We start from the raw sequence: 24,322 nt of genomic DNA, 5'->3' as shown, positions 1-24,322 counted from the left end.
TCTAAGCAAAGCATTCGCATTAGATTTTAATTGAGCAGCTAATTATGCTAAGGTGAAATGTCTCCCAATATTAGACTCTGTTATGGGTATATTGAAGATGTTGAAGACAGTGTTAAAGATCAGCAAGTAAAAACAGACAAGCTGTCTGCTGGGTTAGAGATGGAAATGGATTGCATATGTGCAAGTATAGAAAAATTGTGCGATCAAAGAACCTTAGGAATTAGAGGAGAACTGGAAGAATTAATGCAGGAAATGTATCTAATGAACTCGAGGCAGGGAAAATCTAAGTGACAAAAACAGTGAAATTCAATAAGGATAATTGTTAAATGTTGTTCACTAGAAGAAACTGAACAGAAGACACAAGTACTTTATATCAATGGTGTTCAAATAACTATGGATGAAACTAAAAGAGATTGGCATATGTTATTCGATTTGTGTCATAATATGAATAATTTCTTTTCTGCTGCCTCCTGTCGCCTGCCACTTTCTCTTGCAAGAAAGAGGGAAGTGTGCCAGAGAATGCCATGCAATAGGTTTGAGGGATGAGGCTGTTATGGTTTAATAGCTGCCAGGGTGTGCAAGCTGAAGATGTGGGTGCAAGGTTTGCAATATTGTTAAGTGTGCAAGGGTAAGGTAAAGCATAAGGATATTAGGATTGAGTCCTAATTGCTAGAGATTGTTGGTAGGTAGGTGATGGGAGTGTAGTGATTTGATCAGTGTCTCAGGCTAGTGGTGTAGCTGGTAGGATATGCCATTTGAAAGATGATGCCAGTCACCTTGACCTCTCATGTGAGATCATTAAACTTCTTCCTGCACTGCATCCATGTTTAAGGAGCAACACTCCTGGCATTGACCTCCTGAGCATGTATTTGGAGGGTCCCTATCTGCCCTGTAGATACAGGACATCTCTCCTTCATTCCAGCTCTTCCACCAAGGCCTCCAACACATTATCAGACAACCTTGGTGCATGCTGTCTATCATGCTCAACCATTCTTCAATGGTTGGCAGCATCAATTCAGTTCACAAATAACTCCCACCACCTATCCAATCACACAATGTACCTCCCATTAAAGAGATGTAAGCTGCCTTTAAGTAGCAGGTAGCACTGGCTGCATGCAGCAATCATTTGAAAGAACAGGCAGCACAAATGTAACATACTGCCTACATAGTAATGAACAGGCATGAATTAATTGCGTACCTTGATCCCTGGACTCGTTTTCGGGGGGTTCACCAATTTCTCTTCCATTATCTGGTGAATTGTCTCAGTCAACAAAGCTGAAACTAGAACTATCTTCTGGCACTGCAGAAGAGTCAGTGGAAAATGCTGATAGGTGACGTGAGGGTAATAAAGGTTGGATTATGAGGGACAGGAAAAAGAGAAAAAAACATAAAAAATCAAAATTGAGCATTTTACAAACGTCTAGGAATAATTTACTACCTTCAGGAATGAGTAATTGAGTATCCTTATTTTAAATCGTTCCCTTTCTGGGGAGGTTGGGCAACATTGCAGGAACATAAATCTCCTCATTAAAAGTGTCCTATGTCGTTAAGTAACAGCCCTTTCTGCAGTGAGTTTAATTTGTTTTAACAGCTCAAATGCAGCAATTTCTTGAATCTCACGAGGACGTTGATGGTGAACTCCCTTTTTCGTAAGGGTAATGGCAGAGTGGCACAAATCATGTAGCAATTTGTAGTGATGTTCCATTTATGCCATATCTCTTCCTTACAATAAATTTCTGGGTTATTTACACACCAATAATAGTGTGTGCATTAAACACGCTGTTATTTTCACAGCAAATTCTGCTTATTATGTTTCCAGAATTTGGTGAGTTAAGTCTAGCTGTTCACCTTTTCCAGAATGGTGATGTGACTAAACTTTAAACAATGGATTTTATTTTCTTGTACTGTTCCATAACAGGACATAAATAGTCTAGTCATATTCTCTGCATAGAAGTATTAAATCAGTTTTAATTACTCAATTTTTAAAGTATCCCAATGTTTATAAATGAGAAATTCAGCTCACTGTTGTCTGTCTCCTGCAAACCGGATAACTGGATAGCCAGAATTGAAAAATGGATGGGGGTGAAGGAGGGAATGGGGAGGGGGTGAGGGGGGGTGGCATCTTGGCCAGATCAATGATGCCCACGGTCCACCTGATATTGCATTTAAAGAGCATTGGATGTCCACTTTAAACAGGCACAAGGATGCTTAAATATGCAAATCAGGGTTCTTATGTCAGTAGTAGGACCCCCATCACAAAATTCAGGTCTAAAAGCACCATGCAAGTTCTGCCTAGTTGTATTAGATCTTGAGTGGCCCAATCAGCGGTCTTTTTAAGAAAGCTGCTCAAAAAATGTCGACAAAAATTTTCAGAGTTATATTTTTGTGGAGCCAGTAGCAGAAGTGTTCCACAAAAATGCAGCAGGTGACTGTTGGCCGAGGCTTGCCTCATCCCCTCTGCTTCACCTTCCTTTCCCCACAGGAGTACCTGTAGGTCGGCTCAGCATTGCAGCTAGCTGGAATTTATCAGGCTCCGACCAATGTGCTGCGTCAGGATGCCTGTTTGGTGTCCAAGCTCTCCTCTTCCACTGAGATCAGGCATGTGCAGCAATTTCTCCACTGTCCTGTCAGTTGCTTTAACAAGTCAAATTTCTTTCCCATAGCATATCTTTACAAAATATTACTATGCCAACCTGATTTACTCTTCTTCCTTTGTTTGGACTACATTGTTTTCCTTTTCACCAGGAACATTATTGGTCACTTAGGTTCTTTGCCCATGTTGATTGAATGTTTACTTATACACATCTCAGAAGTGCTCTATTACTTTGGTTCACAGTCTGAGATGTGTGTGCAGAGAATAATTGATTTGAAAAGTAACAGAAATAATCAACATTCCAAATTTATATCTTCTTGACATGTGTTTCTCCCCCTCCTATTTCTATAATTTGTATTTCCTTGTAAAAATAAACATGTTGATGGATTGAACAGGGTGGGGGAGTAAATGATGAGGAAGATATGTCTCAACTGTTATGAGGTGATGATATTTACTTACCTAATGGCTGTGTGAAGAGCTGAGTCATTACTCACATTTGGGTCAGTGGGGAAAATGAATACAGTCACCTAGTTTTGATTGACAACCCTCTTTCAATTTATCTGAATTTTTTAAACACTAAGGCATAAAAATTCATTTGTCCCATCCTTTGGGTGCGGGGATTGCGATTTTCTCCCTGCCTGTGCCAGCTCCATTGTAGGTGGGCAGCATATAAACTTGGTTCTTCCACCTCATTTACCTGATTGTGGCGTGGGGCGGAGCGGGTTCTTCAATGCTGGCATCCTCTACGACCAGTAGAGGCTGATCGACATTGTGCTGAAGCCACGTGGTGCAACCAGCCTGCTCTTCTTAAAGCAGGCTGTACATCTTAAAGGAATGATACACTTAATAATATTGCTAGAATTTAAAAGATGGAAAATGGAACACCAGGGCAGAGGGAGAGTTCCAGGGTGACCGATGCAGCACTGAAGGTGGACAGATGGAGAGACGTCATGGTCCTATGGGGTGATAGGTGGTAATAGGAGGTCTTGAATGACCTTGCTCCGAAGGGAGTGGGAACAGGTGATCAGGGTGATCAACTCCTGGAGTCTGGACCTAAGGAGCTGGCATCAGTGCCACAAGAAGTTTAATGACCTCATGTGGATGGTCAAGGTCAGTGACTGCATCTTCACATGATGTCTCCTACCCACCACATTGCCATCATGCCTAACATCCAGATACTCTACCTCACCCTCACACACATTCAAAAGATGCCAGCCTCATAATGAATGTTTCCTCTAAGCAACCCAGACATTCCTGCGCAGGCCAAGCACAAATCAGCCCCTTTAAGTTCCCACATGTACGCAGCTGTGCAAAAACGTTTAAACAGACCATGCACTTAAATGAATAGGCCGTGCACACCAAAAAAAAAAATTCGAGGGAATGTTGCTCACAATCACCTTTCGCTGCCTCCACATATCTCCAGCTATTCAGTTGTGGTATGCACATCACTCAAACGCAGTACTGTACAATCACTGACATTTGTCCTCTCACTTGCAGGACCGGGTGGAACACAATAGGAGGGAGCAGAGCAAAACTGGTAGGAGACAAGGACACCTGCATCTCCTGAGTTCTGCTGAGGAGATGGCTCCCAACATCATAAGACCATCATAGGGCTATGCCAGAGCCCATGGCATCTGGCATCATAAGGAACATTGAGGATGACAGTACAATCCTGCCTTATGCTCCATCTCAACTCCCAGCACACCCTCATCCTGCTATCTGGCATGATGAGCAAGTTGCTGATGGTGTGACCATGGACCTCTTGCTTCCCAGCCATCTCACTTCCCTTACACCAACCTTCCTCTTCTGATTTTCTGTTTTCAGGCACCCAAGAAATGTTACCTGCCCAGCTACAGCAGCACAAGGAGGAGGGAAGGGAGCAATAGTACAGCACTAATGAAGAGGCCCCATCACTTGATCTCACACTGAGAGCCACCAGCTCAGATACTGGCATTGCACTTACCTAGGAGTCAGGTATAGCGTTGGGAGCAGCACGTGGTGAGTCATCTGTGCATGCATGGCTGCAGCCAGATCAGGGGGAAAGGTTCATTTGCCAGCTTACTAGAGGGCGAGGTTGCAGACTAGTTCCTCAGATGAGGACCTCAATGGGTTGGCATGCAGGAGAATGCTGATTGGGCATGGATACCGAGATGCTGGGTGCATAGGCTGGCCTGCCATTCAGCTTCCTGTCACTGTTAAGGAGCATGGAGTAGTCAGCTCCAACTTGGCAGATGTAGCAGATGCAGAGGCACTGCTACTACTGCCCCCATACCTGCTGCAGCCTTTGTGTGCAGGACACCTGCTCCTCTGCCCTCCCTGTGAAGATGCAGCAGCACACTGTGGCAAATCCAGGAACTCACCATAATATCTCCAAAAACACTCCAGAGTACTTTCAGACTCTTTGGAAGAGTAGAAGTTCTTAAAAATTACCTTACCTGTAATTTGGGTGCCTGGTCCTTTAAATAATGCTCATGCAGGGCCCATCTTGCAGCTGATTGAACTGTGTGACATCAGGATAGCGACGATTCACAGCTTTCCACCACAGGCTAGGGCACCCCCGCGTACACATTTTTTCTGATGGAACGCCACATGGGCCCTGCAGGAAGCAGCTGGTGGCACATCATGTCCCAGCAAAGTGGCACTAGGTCCCCATAGTGCCATACGGTAATGAATTTCACACCCTAAATTCCCATTTTGCTTTGTCGTTTATAGTGTTGAACTAAAATTATTGGATAATTTGATTTTTTTAACCCAGAAATTATTTTGAATTATCAGGGTTGATTGTAGCCCTATGAGCATACACAGAAATTATACAGCAACAAACTTTGCAGGGATTCTCCTGGTCACTGCTGTAATTTCGCCGAGAGAAATGGTGTAAATAGCTTTTGATGCTCGTTCTCTGGAGCTTCTGATAAAGTTACTGTGTGAGATTCTAACATGCAGAAGAATTGAGCTTGGTGGCAAAGATCCTACCTCTGTTGAATTTGGCTATAAAGCTGTAGAACATTGTATATGTCTGCTCAGCTAAAATTAAGAAAACATACAATAAAAATCTTGATAATTTTTTATTTAATGTTTCAGGTAGAATAAATGTTATCAAACAGTAACCTGCTATAAAGCATGTGCCACATTTTTGTTTTAAATATAATTACTCAATAAAATTTGGATTTATTTCCCCCTGCAAAATTTTGGAGGTTATACATAAACATTGCTTTAATTTTAAAAAAAGAAAATATACATAATTTAAAAAATAAAAAAATGACATTATCTACAAATTAACAATAACACATTGGAATGAAAGGGAAACACATTCTTTTGGCAGATGCTACCTTCATTCAAAAACATGCAAGTAAACTGCTAAGAGAAACAGTAATGACTTTAATTTCATGTGTGGTGGCATCTCTTCACTGGCAATTCTCTCACTCTTTTTGGTTTGAGCAAGGCGAGATGTCAGCAATCTGACCACTTGCACAATTTGTTTTTATCTTTACCTTAAGTAACAGAAGTAAAGCTCCCAATGTCTTCAAAGAATTTCAGATTGTAAACAAGTTAATCCTGTTCCTTGGGCACACCACAAACCATGATCAAACAGTTAGCAGTAACTTTTTGTCTCAGCAATTCATTTAAGGGCCTCATAGGAAAAGTATACTCTGATTACTGTAAAACAAAAAATTTTTGCCATGATAAATATTGTGTCTTGGCAATTTCGGGTTTGCTTAGTTCAAATGTTAATAATAGCCTGGAAGAGGTCATCTGGATAGAAGAGTACATTTTACAGGGCGATAAAATGCTCCGTCACTTAGATCAATAATGAACAGCATGATTTTTAATATGCTCCAATACTTAGTTTTACCGTATTTCCTTCAGAAAAGCGATTCCTGTTTACTTTATATCAGAATGATAGAACAAATGCATTTCACAGAAAGAGGAATGCTTATAAAATACTGGCAATGTAGCATTACTAAAATGGATGTTTATTCTCCTCACATATTTTATAGTTTTTGCAAACAATTTTATCTGAAAAAAATGAACTGTGTGGCAACATTGATTTTTCTACAAGTTGGCTGTGTTAATTGGACTTGATTGGGTTTTCTGAATTTTTGTCTGCTAATTGCAGTCTCTGCTCTTCCTCAAGTTTTGGTAATGATAATAAAGTAGCCAAAATACATTGCCCTTTTAAACGGAGCAACAGAAAAACTGTATAAAAAGATTGAACTAGCAAAATAGCTAGTGGAGTGTTCGCACAACATAAGCACATAAGACCTGAACGATTACATATTTCAGAAAATTCAACTAGATGCCTATAAATACTGCAACTATACTGACCACTGATACATTTTACAAAATAGCTGCAGTGACTATAGACACACACAAATGTATGTACATACACTAACTGAAATACTCTGATTTCATTTTGCCACAGTACAGAGCTGTTGCAATCCATGAGTAAAGAATATTAGTTTGCTCCTTTACAAACTATCTATTTTATATTACTGAGGTGAGACATTTTTGCTAGAAAGAGGCTATTTCTAAGGTGATAACTGGTTAAGTGCATATCATGCAGCACTAATATAGTGCAAAGAAGCGCCTCACATTTAACAAGTGTTGCAGACTGTGGTCCACAGGCCATTTAGAGCATTTCATTAGGTGGAATAAACAAGGTCATAGTTACAACATTAATGGTTAGGTATGGGCATTTTCAGCAGTAATAGGTACTGGAGTAACTAGTTAACTTGTTGAAAATACATATACAGTTTCATAAGCAATGCATGGAAAGTTAAGAAGGAAAAGGTTTAGGCTGTTAATACTTGAAACTTCAATTTCCCAGATGAATGATTTTGATTTGTATTTCTTACAACATAAGCACAAACACTTTCTTACAAACACTTTGCAGTTTTTGGGGACTATGCTGTATGAGAAACTTTAGCAATTCAGCTGTCCTTCTTGCTCTTACTGTTGACTTATCACCAAGCACATGTATATTATTTTGTGTTGCTGCATCTAGAGTCGGCTGAAATTAGCAGTTGAAAGAAGTATAACTTTGCATCATTTTTGCATTAACATTGAAAAGTTATCACTTTGAAAAAGCTCTGGTCTGGGGTACGTAGTTTAAATTCTCAATCCACCATGTCTCTTCTTTCTCGTAAGTGTGCATCAGGTCTGTGAGCAGTTGCCAGTTTTTAAGTTGACTCCTGTTATAGTTGGGGAACATTCTCACACAGACCATCATCCATGTATTTGATATATAGTTATTAGACAAAAGGCAATTAATAGAGTTCAGATTACTTTTGGATTATAACGCAATTTGTGTCTTAATGTCTTATTCAGATACAAGCAAAGTTTGCTTTAGGTGCACTGTAGAGCATTTCTTTAGCATCATTTCATAGCTTTAACTTGTTACAAATAGGCAGTTGTACCATTTGAAGTCCTGTATTATACTGAGAATGACATCTTGTGGCATATTTTTTCATCCATCTTCCTGTAAAAATGTCACAGTGCTATAGAATCTGACAAACTGTCCCAGAATTCCCTAAAGGACTGTAGACCGAACATACAGTACTGCACGTTATACCTTACACTAATGAAGAAACACTGGGAAAGATTCTTCAAGCAACAAGGGAGACTACATGTCTGCATCTCCATCATAGGCCAGGGTCAAAGGTTTCAGCTTATTATTTTGTTTTCTCTGTGGTTTCTTGGGTTTTTTGCTAAAAAGAAGGGAGGACAAAGACTCAAGTTATAATTAGCATGCAAATATACTTTGTCATATGATTTTACAATGTTAAAGAGGCATTACACACATGGTTTTAGGCTTAATCCTCAGGATAGCTAATCTCAGCTGCGGCAATGTTAGAGATACTGTAAGTGACCTTACTGTTCCTGAGTTAGAGGTAGGAATAAAAGCAAAGCTTTCAACACCAGATTTATATACAATGACCTCTGCCAGAAAGTCTATAGGTAAGGACAGAATCTGCTAGCTAGTGATGCCCCATTGTCAAACAGTCTGCCAAAACTCAGTCTAAACTCACAGGTGAAGACTCATCAATTGGGTCAGACACCAGACTGGGGTCTTTACCTGTGGAACTATACCACAGGAAGAGTCAGCACCTTTAGGTGAGGGAGGATGCAAATTAAATAGAATCTGTTGCAAAGCAATACAGCACACATGATCTTACCCAGTTGTTGCAGAGTATGACAAGGCCCAACTGATGTCTTGCACCAATTAGGCCCTGCACAGTGCATTATTTGAAATCAGCAGGGTTTCCGCTTAGCTCTCCAATCAATGTGAAGAAACAGAAACATCAACCCCATCCTGGTGAAGACATATGTTTGGTGCTGTTGTGTTTAGTGCTTTGCCATTAAGTTGTCTTTGATTTAGTCAACTAAAAAAACTAACTAATGTGGTTGTTAAAATCGATTTAATCAACTATCGCACTCTTTCAATAGCAATCACTAAGGACACAATTTTAGTCGAAGAAACAATTAAAGCATCTGGTTATAAAAGCTAGAGGCATCACATGTAACAGAAATAATCTAACTCTCAGGTTGGGAGTCAAGACAGATGGTTTAGGTAGTATGGAGGGACTCCAACTCCAAACTGCATCTTACCTTCTGCAACGCCTGACCAGTGAGTGCTTGATATTCAGTGGGAACAAAGAGTAAACCTATTCCATTCCATGATAGTCTCACTACTCATGCAGACAAGCAATGATTGTGTGAGAAAGGCAAAGATCTTTTAACACTAGACCAAAATGTGATCTAAGAAGAACTAGGACTTGTCCAGTGTGACAAGATACTTACTGTACAAAATTTAGAATGTTCATTTCAGCAGAACCATTCTTGGCTTGATGTGTATCAGAATCCCGCAATGAAGAGGTTATTTTTGTCATGTTATGTTTACCATGAGCTTGTGAACCAATTTTAAAAAACTATACTAGAAGGTGAAACTTGGAATTGTAGCCATTTCTTGTGCAAAGCAAACATAAGACCATAAGAAATAGGAGCGGCAGTCAGTTGTATGGAACTATAATACTGATACCTATCCAAGCAATGACAAGTTCAAAATGACACTACAAAATGTTTCTGCCAAAATGTCAATCAGAAATCAGTTAAAGTCTTGAACGCCAATTAGTGGTTAGCACATGCAAGTGAAAAAGGTTAAAGAAATGATGATTGCATTGGGTAAAACTTAAAATTTCTTTCATCATGCATATAAATGCACTTGGTGCTACTTTCTGAAACTGTTTTGGATTAAAAAAAATTTCACCACAGACACTGCAGCAGAGAGAGGATTTGGTGACTGGGGGCGACATATGTCATTTAATGTAATGGCTGTCAGGATCTCGGCATGGATTAGTCAGTAACCCTCAGTTCCACTACTCATTGAAGTATTTCAATAATGATGGTGTGTCTGGACAGACAGATAGATAGTTACATGGATATATAAAATACATGCACAACTGAGACTTTTTTAAGACTAGCTTCATACGATATAACTATTGAAATATTTACTCTGCAGATTTAATTTTTAATCTGCAGCTGGAAGGTGATTCACAATTCACAAAGAAGGTTGCACACCCCAAAAAGGCTTCAACCAACTCTGAACAGTATTTTTGTTCATACTTTCAAAGGGAAACTACCTTGAATAAAATGTGAAGTTTAGTAGTTTGCACACATACACAGTCCTCACACTCAACTCTTCTGAAACCCTACATTATAATGGCTATACCTGTACATTTCTATGGCATGGGATACCACCACAAACTTACCAGGCTAGATAGATCATAGAGACAATGAAGATTATTAAGACAAAACCTCCTGCTGCCACACCATAAACCCATGTTTTCAGCTTCCCATCTATAAAGCAAAGATACCTTGTTAACTCTTAACAATGAATACAGAGACATTGTAATTTAAAACTGAACGTGGGCAGTAACCCAGTACGGTAGATTTATTCTGAAACAATTTTATTTGGCATTGAAAGTATTTTTATAATCTTTTCTACGGTTTTACATTTCTCTTGTTGCTGTAATTCCTATCTTACTGATATACTTCTACAACACTTCAATATGGCAGCTGAGATATCCAAATATTTGGTGAAACAATCTAATATATAGATTGAATCTTCTGCTGTTGATGTCTAAATATATTAAAACATAGTACATGGTTTGTCCAAGAAAAGTCCATTGGTTCATCTAGCCTACCCTGCCATACCTCCCATCAGGTTCCATACTGTGATTCTAGAACTTGTAACCTTACATCTAGTAACCCTGTATTCCATAAGTAAATAGAGGATTACATGAATAATATGATCAGTGACACGTATTGATATCGATTGTAGCTTCTTATACTTTCCCTTCATGTTCAGAATATGATATAGCCTTTAAATGGGACAAAATGTCCAGTTTATCCCATCATTCCTATTAGCCAATTTGTAAGTTATACAATATGAGAAATTAGTTGGTGTATGACTAGCAAAATGTTGGGATTCTGGAAATCTGAAATGAAAACTGAAAATGCTGGAAATACTTTGTAAGTCTGCCAGCATCTGTGGAAAGAGAAACAGTTAACATTTCAGGTTATTGGCACAGACACAATGGGCTGAATAGCCTTCTTTTGTGCAGTACATTTTCTATGTTTCAATGACCTTACACCAGAACTGAAAAGAGTTTGATATCTAACAGGTTTTAAGCAAGCACAGAGGCAGGGAAAGGGGGAAAGAACAAAAAGGAAGGTCTGTGATGGGACGAAAGGCAGAAGAGATTAAATGACAAAGGAGATGGTAATGGGACAAGCAATGAAACAAAAAATGGGTCTAGAGGAGGTTTAAATGGAAATAGCAGAATCATTACTCTTTTGACATATAGTTTCTCCTCTCTCGCATCCTATCACAGGCATTCCCTTTTGTTCTTTTCCCCCTTTCCCTGCCTCTGTACTTGCTTTTTTCCAGTACTGATGAAAGGTCATAGAAACATAGAAAATCGGGACAGAAGGAGGTCATTCAACCTGAAACATTGGGGGAAATTCTAACCCCAAAAATGAAATCTGAATCCCAACCCTGACCCACTTCCAACTCATCCACATCCGATTTTAACAGAGGCAGGATTGCAGGGGGTCAGGGGTGTAGCACCCAAGAGGTGGGGTGGCAATTTAAGTATTATAATGAAGCTGCATGGCTCATTTTTATTCACTATTTCCAATTCAACTTGGGACAGTTGGGTTTTCCGAGCCTCAGGAAACCAGGCAGCTACAGAAAGGGAGGAACCGCTGGATTCAGAAGCTACGTGCCTTTCCACTTATCTGCCCCGTCAACCCCTTTGCGATCGTACACTGCCCTGCTTCTGATCTCCCCGCAACCTCCCCCAACCGAGGCCTCCGGTCTTCTTCTGAGGCCTCTGATGTCCCCTTCCCGAGACCGACAATCTCCCCAACCTAGGCCTCCGATATTCCCCCCATCCCCCAATTCTCAAACCTCCACACGCTCTGAACATCCCCCACTCACCAAGGTCTCTGATCTTACTCCTGCCCACAAGCCCTCAAACCTCCCCCCACTTCTGCCATCTCCCCGAGGCCTCCAACATCCCCCCATCATGGCCTCTGATCTCCCCCTCACAGGCCTCCACCCCTCAGGTCTCTGATTTTCAATGCCCTCGCCCCACCTGCACCCCAGGATTGGACCTCCCTGGTCAGGGCTCGGACTTACCTGGTCCTGCAGCCTCTTCTCCAGTGCTTCCTGCTGGACCAAGTCTGACAATCAGTCTGACTAACGGGCGGGGAACCTATCATTGATGTCACAGCATGTGGCGAATCTTTCTGCATGCTTCCAGGCCCTCCCCGCCTCCCCCCCCCGCCAGCGCCCCTCCCCTGCTCTCAACAGCTCAAAAAGTTAAAACAACCCCATTTACTCTGTTTCTCTCTCCACAGATGTTGCCTGACTTGCTGAGTATTTCCAGCATTTTTTGTTTTTAAGTTTACAGGATGTTCATTCACAGGCAGTAATGTATTAGCATTTCATTCCTCTTCCAACAGAGGTCAGTATGCTAACATTCCTTGATGTTTGACACAGCTATTTTGCTTTCAGTGCATCTAAGATTGTGTAAGGTGGTGTTTTCTTTTATGTTTTCTAATAAAACTAGAAGCAGAATATGTAAAAATCTAACTTATAAAATTTAGTTCCATACAGAATGCAAATTACAGTAACTTGAGTATTGCTGAAAACAGACATTTTCTCAAAGCTTTTTGTCTTGCACTCATCAGGACATTTGACAAGAATACCAATGTAAGGGAAAGCAACAGATTTATACTGTATGAGAAGACAGTGCTGATTGGTTGGCAGGTCGACTCTGATTGGTCGGGGTGTTGCCATGGAGAATGCACCAGTGTATGGTAACTGACAATTAACTGCCAAGCTTTGTTTGAAATTTAAACCAGGCAACTTGACTGTGATTGGTCAAGGCACTGTCCGGAGGAATGAACCAGCGAATGGCTGTCACTTATTTTGTTTAGCTGAAACAGGTGCAATGTGTGTACATGTTGCTTTTGTCTGCAAAGAACAGGGTCCTGTATATTAATATATGTAGCTTCCAGTATGCGCACATGCGCCACAGTGTGAGTCCAACTGACAATCTTAAATTGGTTGTCAGCATAATTCTTAGCACACTGAGGATGTTTTAACAAATGTTGTCCAATCGTGAAATCACATCTAATGGACACTGTGGTTTGAGTTTTGCAAGCACGGGCTGGTTGAGTATGGTGTCATGCGGGGCCCCACCGGCCAAGAATGAGGCACACTAATTTCGCCACAAGGACAATAAACTTCAAATTGTTGCTGGGAAGAAAAGAGGGCTTGTTACAGGAATTGTCAGGCCCCTAGCCGGAACGACATTTCTGCATACTGGCAGGCAGTGTTGGAACAAAGGAACCAGTTCCTGCTCCCAATACACAGAATAGACATAGTCAGACCAATTTAGTCACAAGACTTACTGGCTGTTGTAGAGTTTTGAACTGATAGTTTTAAATTTGAGAAACAGTATTTGAAGACAGAAGGCTCCTGGGCTGAGAAGACCTCTCTTCTGCCTGCTCCCATCTCATTCTCACAGAACTCTAAAATGCAGGTGAAGGCTGAGAGACCCCTCGAAACCTTTCTCACCTGGTCGTAACAGAAATTTGGGTGCTAGCATCCGGAATTTTATCCCCAGACAAATGAGAGAAATTGGAAGTGGGAAACCAAATTGTTCCAAAGCAAAAAAGAGCACGCTTTCAATACAGGTTTTCTTGTGGTTGTGTGTATTAGAATACTAACATGTCTGTGACTGAGGTCAGTAACTCCCCCCAAGCCAGGGTGAAGTAACTTGGGATAAGTTAAAAGCACTGTCTATGGAGGAGTTGAGAAAAATGGCCGTGCAGTGAAGCAAGGCAGTGGCCAACCATTTTTCACTTGAATCTGAAGATGCAGAAACAGGGTTAGAAGCAGAATCAGACAGAGTATTGTTAGGAAAAGATACAATTGGAACAGAGGAAACTTGAATTAGAGGAAAGAGAAAGAGAGAGCCTTCCAGAAGGAATGTGAAGAAAATGAAAGACAGGAGAAAGAAAGAAAGAGAGAGGCAAGAGAGAGAGAGAGAATGAAGCTTCCAGAAGGAATGTGAAGGAAGAGAGGTGAAACGGCTTAAGTTAACTAGGGGGGGACAGAGTAACCCCAGTGAAAGCATGGCTGATATGGAGGAGCATTATTCAGGGCTGGGTAGAAAATTGCTAAAGCATGCTCAACTAATTCCAAAATTCAATGAGGACGATGTGGAGGAATTTTTGTGTCTTTTGAGAAACTGGCAAGGCAGCTAAAATGGCCAGCTAAGACCTGGTCTCTTTTACTACAAAGCAAGCTAATTGGAAAAGCCCATGAGGTTTATTCCTTGTTGCCAGATGAGAGTTCATAAAATTATGAACTGACCAAAATGCCATCCTCAGGGCATATGAATTAGTATCCGAAGCCTATCGCCAAAAGTTTAGAACCCTCAAAAAGCAAGCTAATCAAGCTTATCTGGAGCTTGAAAGAAGTAAGCAGCTGGCTTTTGACCAGTGGCTGAGGGCTCTTAAAGTACAGCTCAGGGAAGTAGTTCTGTTAGAGGAATTTTAAAACCTCTCCCATGGAGAGGGGCAGCGGGTTCAGATAGCCTGTCAAACAACCGTTCTGGCCGATGAGTTTGCTTAAATTTATAAGTTGGTTTCCCAAGGCAGAATCTTTCCTAATCACCCCCACAAATCAGAAAGGACAAAGAGTGGGAAGGTGATATCCGCCCAGGCATTCCTGGGAGAGAAAGGAAAGCAGGAGACACAGGGGGCCCTCCTCTAGCCAAAAAGAAAGGTGCTGTGAGCAAGAGTGAGACCCAGAGACCTGTGTGCTTCCATTGTAATAAAGCAGGGCATTTAAAAGCTGACTGCTGGAAACTAATGGGAAAACCAATAGGGTTAATCAGGGCACACCCGCTCAGTGAAGACAGGACCCTGATGGAAAGCTTTAATTGCAGTAAGAGTGCAACCCAGGAAGCTTACTATGGCCAGTGCAGGAAAAGCTAATAGGATTCCTGACGGCTATCAGGGTTTTGTGTTTGAAGGGAGAGTAACCCCATACCTCTTGAGTGAGGCCAGCAATCTCATAGTGATCCTCAGGGACACAGGGGCCACTAGATCCCTTTCACTGGGAAAAGGCCTGATCTTTCACCCAGAGAGTGCAGTGAACATCAAAATGGTGGTGAATGGTATTGGAGAGCAATGTATGCCTGTACCTGTACACCGGGTGCACCTGGAGTGCGACCTAGTTTCGGGACCGGTGACTGTGGGGATTGTCCCTAGTACGCCTGTGGATGGGGCTGACCAGCTCCTAGGTAATGATCTGGCGGGGGTGAAGGTGGTAGCCCCCCCAGTAGTGAAAGAAAGACCGCAGGAAGTCAGAGAGACAGGGCAGTGGCAGGAGTCGGTCCCCTGCAGTTTCCCTGAATGTGTAGTGGATCAGGCCATGATCAAACCAGCTCCCGTGGAAGAGACTGCATTGGCACTGCAGGCAGATGACCATGAGGTCTGCCTGTCCAAGACTTTCTTTGGAAAGTTAGGAGACCCAGGGAATGAATTAAATGGATTTTCCCTAGCTGAGGCTCAGTGAGCCAACCCAGTATTGCGAGAGTTAGCACAAGCTGCCCAGTCTGAAAGTGAGGCAGAGAGAGTTCCTGATTGCTACTATTTAAAGTATGAGGTACTGATGAGGAAATGGAGTTCTCCTCATAGACCAGAGATCAAGGAGTGGACAGTAGTTCACCAGTTAGTGGTGCTTAAGAGGTACCGGAGAGAAATATTAAGAAGGGCCCACAAGACTACAGTGGCTGAACATGCCGGTATATGAAAGACCAAAGCCAGCATAAGCCAGCGGTTTGACTGTCCAAAACTCCACAAAGATCTGGTGGAGTACTGCAGGAATTGCCACATGTGCCAGGTTGAGGCGAAACCCCAACCTACAGTGAAACCTGCACCCCTAAGTTCTGTACCGGTGTTAGGAGCACCATGCAGCAGAGGTCTGGTGAACGGTAAGGGACCCCTGCTGAGAACAAAAGGAGACAGGCAGGCACACGGCTGGCAAAAGTTTAGAAAGAGAATGGGAAAAAGTGACCAAGAGGGAAGGTTAAAGGAAGTCTGGGCGGAATCCCGGATGAAAACCCCTACTGTCCGGTCAGCCAACCACGATAAATGTGAAAAGTTAGACCTCACATCCTCCTATGAAAATTCAGACACTAGAAGCACCCCTCCAAAGTTGCTAACCGAATTTACAGGATCCTGCAGAAACAAAGAGAGACTTCTGAGGGGCACAGAAACTGTGAGGGTGATGCCACACCTAGTCAAAGTGCCATAGTAGAGTGCAGTCAAGTCTGCACAAATACCTACAGGCAGGGGTGTCCCAGAGAACAAAGGGAAGATTAACAAAGAATCGACCCCCACAGTCAGAGTAAAAGGGAACCCCCCATCCCCTGAAGTCAAAAGCCTTTGCATGACTCAGCTAAGCACCGAACGAGAGTTCAGTGTAGACCCGCCCACTACTAACTCTCTTGAAAAAAAAATTACTTCAGCAGAACAAAGACCCTAGGCAGCCATGGAAATGGGCAAACTGAAGAAAAACTTCCCCAAAGGACCATATGATTACTGGGATGCCAAAAAGGGGAAAGTAAAGCCACACTGGCACCCAGAAAAGACAGTTTTAGTAAGTTTCAGGATTCAAGAATGAATGGAGATGAATGAGAGAAATGTATCAAATATATTTCTCTCAACCCTTTTAATGAAATGCGCCTTTTTTCAAATCGCATTTCATTCCCCTGGGTGTTGTCCCACCTGCCAAAAGTGAGACACATTAATTTTGCCACATGGACATTAAACTTCAAATTGTTCTTGGGAAGAAAAGAGTGCTTGTTACAAGGAATTTTCAGGCACCTAGCCGGAAGGACAATTTTGCATACTAGCAGGCAGTGTTGAAACAAAGGAACCAGTCCCTGCTCCCAATACACAGAACAGACATGGTAAGACCAGTTTAGTCACATGACTAACTGGCTGTGGCAGAGTTTTGAACTGAGAGTTTTAAATTGGAGAAACAGTATTTGAAGACAGAAAGCTGTTTGCCCCTGGTCTCAGAAGACCTCTCTTCTGCCTGGTCTCATCTTTTTCTCATAGAACTCCAAAACCCACTGAAGACACATGAACCCCCAAGAGAGAAAAGTCTCCTACACTGAACAAGGTTTCAGAAGAGTACTAGGCCCCAATGAGAAGCAAGACGACCTACAATCAAGGACTCTACAGTGAGCTCGAAGAACCATAACCACCCTTCAGATATTGTCTCAAACCTGTCCACTTTATTTTTTTTCTGCTCTTTTCTGCCCCTATCTGCATGTGTGTATTGCGTATGCATGCTTGCATGGCGCGTCCTGTATCTATAGACATCAACCGAATCAGAGTTTAAGTCTAAGTTTTAATAAATGTCACTTTTCTTCTTTAAACCTAAGAAAGCCTGTTTGTGCTCATTTCTTACTTTATAATTGGAAAGCGGTGAAGAAGGATTCACCAAGGGGGAGCTCAAAACACGGTGTGTTTAAAATTAAACCCTGTTACAGTAAGACCAGGTGAAGGCTGAGAGGAACCCCTCGACACCTTTCTCACCTGGTTGTAACAACGGTCTGTAACGTGCCTGTTGTGAACAGCGGAAGGGATATGTTGTTTGATACGATTCTCCAGTCTTTGGGACGTACAGCCTATATACCTAGCATCACACTGGCAATGAAATTCATATATCATATTACCCATTTTTGTGCTAGGTAGAACATCTTTTTGGCTTGATGGCAGCATCCTGTTAGTGGTGTACGCCACACGTGTTGCTACTGCATAGTAATGTAAAAATGTAACTAAAGTAATGTGTAAATGTCAAAATAATTTGCTGATAACAGGAAAGTTACCTTTAAGATAAAATTATGAAAAATAAATTGATCAAGAGAGATGAGACCTTAAAAGCTTTCTTTGTACTACAGAAGTTATCTGTCATTGCATAAATACAGGAAGCTTTTTCTAACATACAAATTAAGTAGGACAAAGTCTAGTTCTATGGAGTACTGCGTCTACAAACTATTAAGTCAGGAAATTTGGTGAATGAGGTCATTCGGCACAGTGAGGGAAGAGCTGCTGTTCTGGTATTTTACAAAACAAGGCGAGGTACGAAAGAGAGAGCAGCAGACAACGAGACCTAAGAGCTGAAGTCTAGACCCATTAATTAGGTGAACAGGTAGATGATTGGTTGGTGTGATTTAATGTTTTTTTTTTCTAAACTAGGGTGGAAGTTTAAACTAGGACATATAAGTACTGTATTATATTTATAGCTTAACTAGTTAAACTACTTAATATAATTACAAAAATCATTAAATAATAACTTTCACTGATTAAATAAATAAAATAAGGCTAATCTAAGAAATGGCAGAGCAGGTTGTGTGTCTGGACTGCAGTGTGGGAGCTTGTGGATAGGGCCAGACAAGCCCCCCACCTGCCAAGACTGAGGCACACATTATTTTGCCACATGAACGTTAGAACTTAAAATTGTGGCTGGGATGAAAAGAGAAAAGAGGGCCTATAACAAAGAATTGCCAGACCCTTGGCTGGAAAGACATGCTAGCAGACAGTGTTGGAACAAGGGACCCAGTCCTTGCTTCCCCAATACACAGAAGAAGTGGTCAGACCAGTTTAGTCACATGACTGGCTGGCTATTGGTTTTTTGAATTTGAACTGGCCACAGAATTTTGAATTCAGAAAGCTGTTTGCTCCTGGACTGAGAACACCGCTCTCCTGTCTGCTCCCATCTCTTTCTCACGGAACGGAAGACCCATTGAAGACATGTGAACTCAAAGAGAGAAAAGTCTTCTACGTGAACAAGGTTTAAGAAGAATACTGGGCCCCAAAGAAAAGTAAGAGCTGTCTCCAATGAAAGACACTACGGCGAGCTGGAAACACAGAAACAATAACAAGAAACCCATTTCAGCGACTGCCTCAAACCTCTCTATTTTTCTTCTGCTCTTTTCTGTCCCTATTTGCATGCGTGTATTGCATGTGCATGCTAGTGTGGACGCACTGTCTATCTGTAGGTGTCTACCAAATTAGAGTTTAAGTTTAAGGTTTATTAAAATTTTACTTTTCTTCTTTAAACCTAAGAAAGCCTGTTTATACTCATTTCTTTGCCTTATAATTGAAAAGTGGTGAACAGGGATTCACCAAGGGGGAGCTCAAAACACAGTCTGTTTAAAATTAAGCCCTGTTACAATAAGACCAGGTGAAGACTGAAAAGACCCCAAGACACCTTTCTCACCTGGTTGTGGCAGAAATTTGGGTACTAGTGTCCAGTATTTTACCCATGCATGAATGAGAGAAATTGGAAGTAGGAAGTCAAATTGTTCCCAATCAAAAAGAGCAAGTTTTCAAAGAACAAAAAGAACAAAGAACGGTACAGCACAGGAACAGGCCATTCGGCCCTCCAAGCCTGCGCCAATCTTGATGCCTGCCCAAACTAAAACCTTCTGCACTTCCGGGGACCGTATCCCTCTATTCCCATCCTATCCATGTATTTGTCAAGATGCCTCTTAAACGTCGCTATCGTACCTGCTTCCACCACCTCCCCCGGCAGCATATTCCAGGCACTCACCACCCTCTGTGTAAAGAACTTGCCTTTCACATCCCCTCTAAACTTGCCCCTCTCACCTTATGTCCCCGAGTAACTGATTCTTCCACCCTGGGAAAAAGCTTCTGACTATCCACTCTGTCCATGCCGCTCATAACTTTGTAAACCTCGACCATGTCGCCCCTCCACCTCTGTCGTTCCAGTGAAAACAATCAGAGTTTATCCAACCTCTCCTCATAGCTAGTGCCCTCCAGACCAGGCAACAACCTAGTAAACCTCTTCTGTACCCTCTCCAAAGCCTCCACGTCCTTCTGGTAGTGTGGCGACCAGAATTGCACGCAATATTCTAAGTGTGGCCTAACTAAAGTTTATTTATTTTTATTTTTTTATTTAGAAATACAGCACTGAAACAGGCCCTTCGGCCCACCGAGTCTGTGCCGACCATTAACCACCCATTTATACTAATCCTACACTAATCCCATATTCCTACCACATCCTCACCTGTCCCTACATTCCCCCACCTATACTAGAGGCAATTTATAATGGCCAATTTACCTATCAACCTGCAAGTCTTTTGGCTGTGGGAGGAAACCGGAGCACCCGGAGGAAACCCACGCAAACACAGGGAGAACTTGCAAACTCCACACAGGCAGTACCCAGAATTGAACCCGGGTCGCTGGAGCTGTGAGGCTGCAGTGCTAACCACAGCGCCACTGTGCAGCATGACTTGCCAATTTTTATACTCGATGACCTGACCAATGAAGGCAAGCATGCCGTATGCCTTCTTGACTACCTTATCCACTGGCATTGCCACTTTCAGTGATCTGTGGACCTGTACGCCCAGATCTCTCTGGCTGTCAATACTCCTAAGGGTTCTGCCATTTACTGTATACTTCCCACCTGCATTAGACCTTCCAAAATGCATTACCTCACATTTGTCTGGATTAAACTCCATCTGCCATTTCTCTGCCCAAGTCTCCAACCGATCTATATCCTGCTGTATCCTCTGACAATCCACATCACTATCCGCAACTCCACCAACCTTTGTGTCGTCCGCAAACTTACTAATCAAACCAGCTACATTTTCCTCCAAGTCATTTAAATATACTACAAACAGCAAAGGTCCCAGCACTGATCCCTGCGGAACACCACCAGTCACATCCCTCCATTGAGAAAAGCACCCTTCCACTGTTACCCTCTGTCTTTTATGACTGAGCCAGTTCTGTATCCATCTTGCCAGCTCACCTCTGATACCGTGTGACTTCACCTTTTGTACCAGTCTGCCATGAGGGACCTTGTCAAAGGCTTTACTAAAGTCCATATAGATAACATCCACTGCCCTTCCTTCATCAATCATCTTTGTCACTTCCTCAAAAAACTCAATCAAATTAGTGAGACACGACCTCCCCTTCACAAAACTATGCTGCCTCTCGCTAATAAGTTTGTTTGTTTCCAAATGGGAGTAAATCCTGTCCTGAAGAATCCTCTCTAATAATTTCCCTACCGCTGAAGTAAGGCTCACCGGCCTATAATTTCCTGGATTATCCTTGCTACCCTTCTTAAACAAAGAAACAACATTGGCTATTCTCCAGTCACCTGTAGCCAATGAGGATGCAAAAGATTTCTGTCAAGGTCCCAGCAATTTCTTCCCTTGCCTCCCTCAGTATTTTGGGGTAGATCCCATCAGGCCCTGGGGACTTATCTACCTTAATGCTTTGCAAGACACCCAACACCTCCTCCTTTTTGATAATGAGATGACTGAGACTATCTGCACTCCCTTCCCTAGGCTCATCATCCACCAAGTCCTTCTCTTTCGTGAATACTGATGCAAAGTACTCATTTAGTACCTCGCCCATTTCCTCTGGCACCATACATAAATTCCCTTCTCTGTCCTTGAGTGGGCCAACCCTTTTCCTAGTTACCCTCTTGCTCTTTATATACGTATAAAAAGCCTTGGGATTTTCCTTAATCCTGTTTGCCAATGACTTTTCATGACCCCTTTTAGCCCTCCTGACTCCTTGCTTAAGTTCCTTCCTACTGTCTTTATATTCCTCACGGGATTCGTCTGTTCCTAGCCTTCTAGCCCTTCCGAATGCTTCCTTTTTCTTTTTTACTAGGCTCACAATATCCCGCGTTACCCAAGGTTCCCGAAACTTGCCAAACTTATCCTTCTTCCTCACAGACATGCTGGTCCTGGATTCTAATCAACTGACGTTTGAAAGACTCCCACATGTCAGATGTTGATTTGCCCTCAAACAGCCGCCCCCAATCTAAGTTCTTCAGTTCCTGCCTAATATTGTTATAATTAGCCTTCCCCCAATTTAGCACCTTCACCCGAGGACTACTCTTATCCTTATCCACAAGTACCTTAAAACTTTTGGAATTATGGTCACTGTTCCCGAAATGCTCCCCTACTGAGACTTCGACCACCTGGCCGGGCTCATTCCCCAATACCAGGTCCAGTACGGCCCCATCCCTAGTTGAACTATCTACATATTGTTTCAAGAAGCCCTCCTGGATGCTCCTTACAAATTCTGCCCCATCCAAGCTCCTAGCACTAAGTGAGTCCCAGTCAATATAGGGGAAGTTAAAATCACCCACCACTACAACCCTGTTACCTTTACATCTTTCCAAAATCTGTCTACATATCTGCTCCTCTACCTGCTGGCTGTTGGGAGGCCTGTAGAAAACCCCCAACATCATGACTGCACCCTTCCTATTCCTGAGCTCCACCCATATTGCCTCGCTGCATGAGCCCTCCGAGGTGTCCTCCTGCAGTACAGCTGCGATATTCTCCTTAACCAGTAATGTAACTCCCCCACCCCTTTTACATCTCCCTCTATCCCGCCTGAAGCTTCTAAACCCTGGAACATTTAGCTGCCAATCCTGTCCTTCCCTCAACCAAGTCTCTGTAATAGCAACAACATCATAGTTCCAAGTACTAATCCAAGCTCTCAGTTCATCTGCCTTACCTGTTATACTTCTCGCATTGAAACAATGCACTTCAGACCACCAGTCCCGTTGTGCTCCGCAACATCTCCCTGCCTGCTCTTCCTCTTCGTCTTACTGGCCTTATTTACTAGTTCCCCCTCATTTATTTCACTTGCTGTCCTACTGCTCTGGTTCCCACCCCCCTGCCACACTAGTTTAAACCCTCCCGAGTGACACTAGCAAACCTCGCAGCCAGGATATTTGTGCCCCTCCAGTTTAGATGCAGCCCGTCCTTCTTGTACAGGTCCCATCTATCCGTTCAGAGACATCCTTGACCCTGGCACCAGGGAGGCAACATACCATCCTGGAGTCTCTTTCACGTCCACAGAAGCGCCTATCTGTGCCCCAGACTATAGAGTCCCCTATAACTATTGCTCTTCTGCGCTTTGTCCCTCCCTGCTGAACAACAGTGCCAGCCGTGGTGCCACTGCTCTGGCTGCTGCTGTTTTCCCCTGATAGGCCATCCCCTCCCAACAGTATCCAAAACAGTATACTTGTTAGAGAGGGGGATAGCCACAGCAGATTCCTGCACTGACTGCCTGCCCCTTCTAGCGGTCACCCATCTATCTGCCTGCACCTTGGGTGTAACCACTTCTCTAAAACTCCTGTCTATGTCGATTTCTGCCACCTGCATGCTCCTAAGTGCATCCAGTTGCCGCTCCAACCGATCCATGCGGTCTGTGAGGAGCTGCAACTGGGTACACTTCCTGCAGATGTAGTCGTCCGGAACACTGGAAGCGTCACGAACCTCCCACATCTCACAGGTGAAGCACTTCACCCCTCTAACTGACATTTCTAGCACTAATTAATAAATTAATTTAAAATAAATAAATACTTATTAAATCCTTACTAAATTGTTATAATTAACTATACGGTCCCTTGTGCTAGATTCTTACTATAAATATTAAATGCTAACTCCATACAGTAATCTCCTCCCTCTGGTGTAGTTACTCTACTTATTAATTAATTAGGGTTTTAATCAATTTTTATCAATGTTTTATTTTCAAATTCAGTAAAAATTCCCTACCAGCCAATCAGGTCACAGCTTTCCTGTGACGTTTTTTTTTCACCAGAGGTAAGTTTTTTATACTTACCGGTCTGGAACTCCGGCCTCCGAATCGTCTCCCAGTCAGCTGTGCTCTTTGGAAGCTCTTGGTTCCCCTCACTCTGAGGCCAGGTAGGAAATGAAAGGAGCTCCTCGCTCCCTCCTCACCGAACTTCCTCAGTTACCAAACTTCCACTATAGCACTCTAATGCACCCCAAGTCAGCACTCCTGTTCAAACAAAGTCAGCACTAAGATGGCTCACTTTTATGCTGACATGCCCCTGAAAACTGGTTTAAGCCAATTCTCTAATTAACAAGGTGCAGCTGCAAGCAGAGCCTGAGTGAACCCTGTTTAAAGCTGGTCTAAAACTCACCTTCTCCAACCCTAACAGCAACTGTTAAGTTACTCTGCTAAATAAAAGACAGATTAGATTTAAGATAAAATTAACCCTTAATTATCCTCAGTTACCAAACTTCCACTATAGCACTCTAATGCAACCCAAGT

General features: G+C 42.5%; 1 protein-coding gene across 1 annotated transcript in view; it reads right to left on the bottom strand.

Moving 5' to 3' along the window:
- Window positions 1-8,160: 8,160 nt before the first annotated feature.
- thsd7aa (thrombospondin, type I, domain containing 7Aa) overlaps window positions 8,161-24,322 on the bottom strand; it is a 543,974-nt gene continuing 527,812 nt past the window's right edge. Inside the window, exons 27-28 of the mRNA XM_068051191.1 lie at window positions 10,363-10,450; window positions 8,161-8,301 (exon numbers count right to left, since the gene is read on the bottom strand). Coding sequence (XP_067907292.1) covers window positions 8,217-8,301; window positions 10,363-10,450 — 173 coding nt within the window. The 3' untranslated portion in view covers window positions 8,161-8,216. The remainder of the gene's footprint in view (window positions 8,302-10,362; window positions 10,451-24,322) is intronic.

Source organism: Heterodontus francisci, chromosome 2 (genome assembly GCF_036365525.1).
Source record: "Heterodontus francisci isolate sHetFra1 chromosome 2, sHetFra1.hap1, whole genome shotgun sequence".
NCBI lineage: Eukaryota > Metazoa > Chordata > Chondrichthyes > Heterodontiformes > Heterodontidae > Heterodontus > Heterodontus francisci.
Note: the sequence above shows the minus strand (reverse complement) of the source record. Positions and strands in the feature narration are given on the sequence as shown.